At 54.8% G+C, this 1,421-nt stretch overlaps 1 protein-coding gene across 1 annotated transcript in view; it reads right to left on the bottom strand.

Moving 5' to 3' along the window:
* Nucleotides 1-527: 527 nt before the first annotated feature.
* LOC119592907 (basic proline-rich protein-like) overlaps nucleotides 528-1,421 on the bottom strand; it is an 11,532-nt gene continuing 10,638 nt past the window's right edge. The window contains exons 6-7 of the mRNA XM_037941800.1: nucleotides 813-1,380; nucleotides 528-534 (exon numbers count right to left, since the gene is read on the bottom strand). Coding sequence (XP_037797728.1) covers nucleotides 528-534; nucleotides 813-1,380 — 575 coding nt within the window. The remainder of the gene's footprint in view (nucleotides 535-812; nucleotides 1,381-1,421) is intronic.

Genomic DNA, 1,421 nt, shown 5'->3' with positions numbered 1-1,421 from the left:
AAATTCCTTCTTTCTCTCCCCCCAATCCCCCAAACCTTTTAACCGTCTCCTTCTCTCCATTCCCCATCCTCTCCCCTACTTTTCACCCCCTTTTCCCCTCCCCCCTCCCCCCCCCTTTTCCCTCCCACTTTCCCTTTTTTCTCAATCCCTCTCCCTCCACTTTCCCCCTCACCTTCTCCTTTTCAGCCTGTCCTTTTCCTCTAAAACAGAAAAAAATTACCCGAAAAGCCTACTGACATAAAAAGTTTCCGAATTTGAGAAAAACATCTTTCCCTTTGGGGGAACTGGGAACACAAGTAAAATTTTCCCCCATAACTTTTGGGACGAAAGGTTTTTCCCTTTTGAATGGGGTTTTATTTATCTCCTATAGGAACACTTCCTTGCTTCCCTGGGAGGAACAAAACCCTCCGCTCCCTTTTTATACCGAAATTTTTGCTCTGGAAAATAACAAAAACCGATAGTTTTTAGGGTGTTTAAAAAAAACTACAAATAATTTTTTGCCTTTTTGGGGAATCGAAAACCCCGTTTTATTTCCTGAAACGTAATGGGGGGAATTTTTTAAACCCCTATAAGAAGTGCAAATTTATCCAAATGTTTTATTAATCAACCTCATATTAAAAAACTGTAATGGGGTTTTAATTTTTTAAGTAAGGGCTAGCTATACTGCTGTTGGGGGAAGGCACCCACAATTGTTTAGACACAACAATTTAAAAGTGAAAAGCTGGAAAGAAAGGGCATAGGGAGGCCCATGAAGGGGCCGGGATTCATGCAACCTAAACCCGGAGCCAAGGGAAGACAGAATGGCCCCCCACCTTAGACCGGGGCCCCCTCCTTTTGGGGTGGCCATGGGGGCACGGCTGGCCTCCCTGTCGCCCGGCGCCGCCGGGCCCCCGGGGGCCTGGGAGGGGCCCCAAGCGATCCCCACCGTAGCGAAATCGACCTTTGCGGGAGGTTTCCCCACAAAAGGCGGCGCGGCTCCGTCGAAAGCAGCACCCCATGAGGGGGGACGCTGGCCCCCGGGGTCGCGCGGGGACGGGTTTCCCCCCGGACGAGGGGCCTCCGGGGCGAGGGCGGACGCGGGGGGGCCAGGGGTCGTGGGGGCCCCCCGGTGGCCGGCCCCCAGGCAGAGGGTTGGGGCACCGAATGCATGGACGCCCCCAGGGCTGGTGGTGGCTCTTCGTGGGCGTGGGAGTGGCCGAAGGGGGGCTGAGGTTTTAGGGTAAAGGGGGTCTGGGTGAGCTGCAGAGTAGTGGGAGGCTCGACATTTGGGGAAAAGTGGCGGCTGGGATGCGGGTGGGGTGGGTGGGGGCGTGGGGGTGGTCCCCCGGCGCCACCCGGGAGGAACCTTCCCCTGTAGGCCGGTCGCCGCCACAAATTTTGCTGGGGCGCCGGGGGGGAGAGTTATTTACAAATTTACATTT

This window comes from Penaeus monodon, chromosome 31, assembly GCF_015228065.2.
Source record: "Penaeus monodon isolate SGIC_2016 chromosome 31, NSTDA_Pmon_1, whole genome shotgun sequence".
Classification (NCBI taxonomy): Eukaryota; Metazoa; Arthropoda; class Malacostraca; order Decapoda; family Penaeidae; genus Penaeus; species Penaeus monodon.
This window is presented reverse-complemented; position numbering and strand designations above follow the sequence as displayed.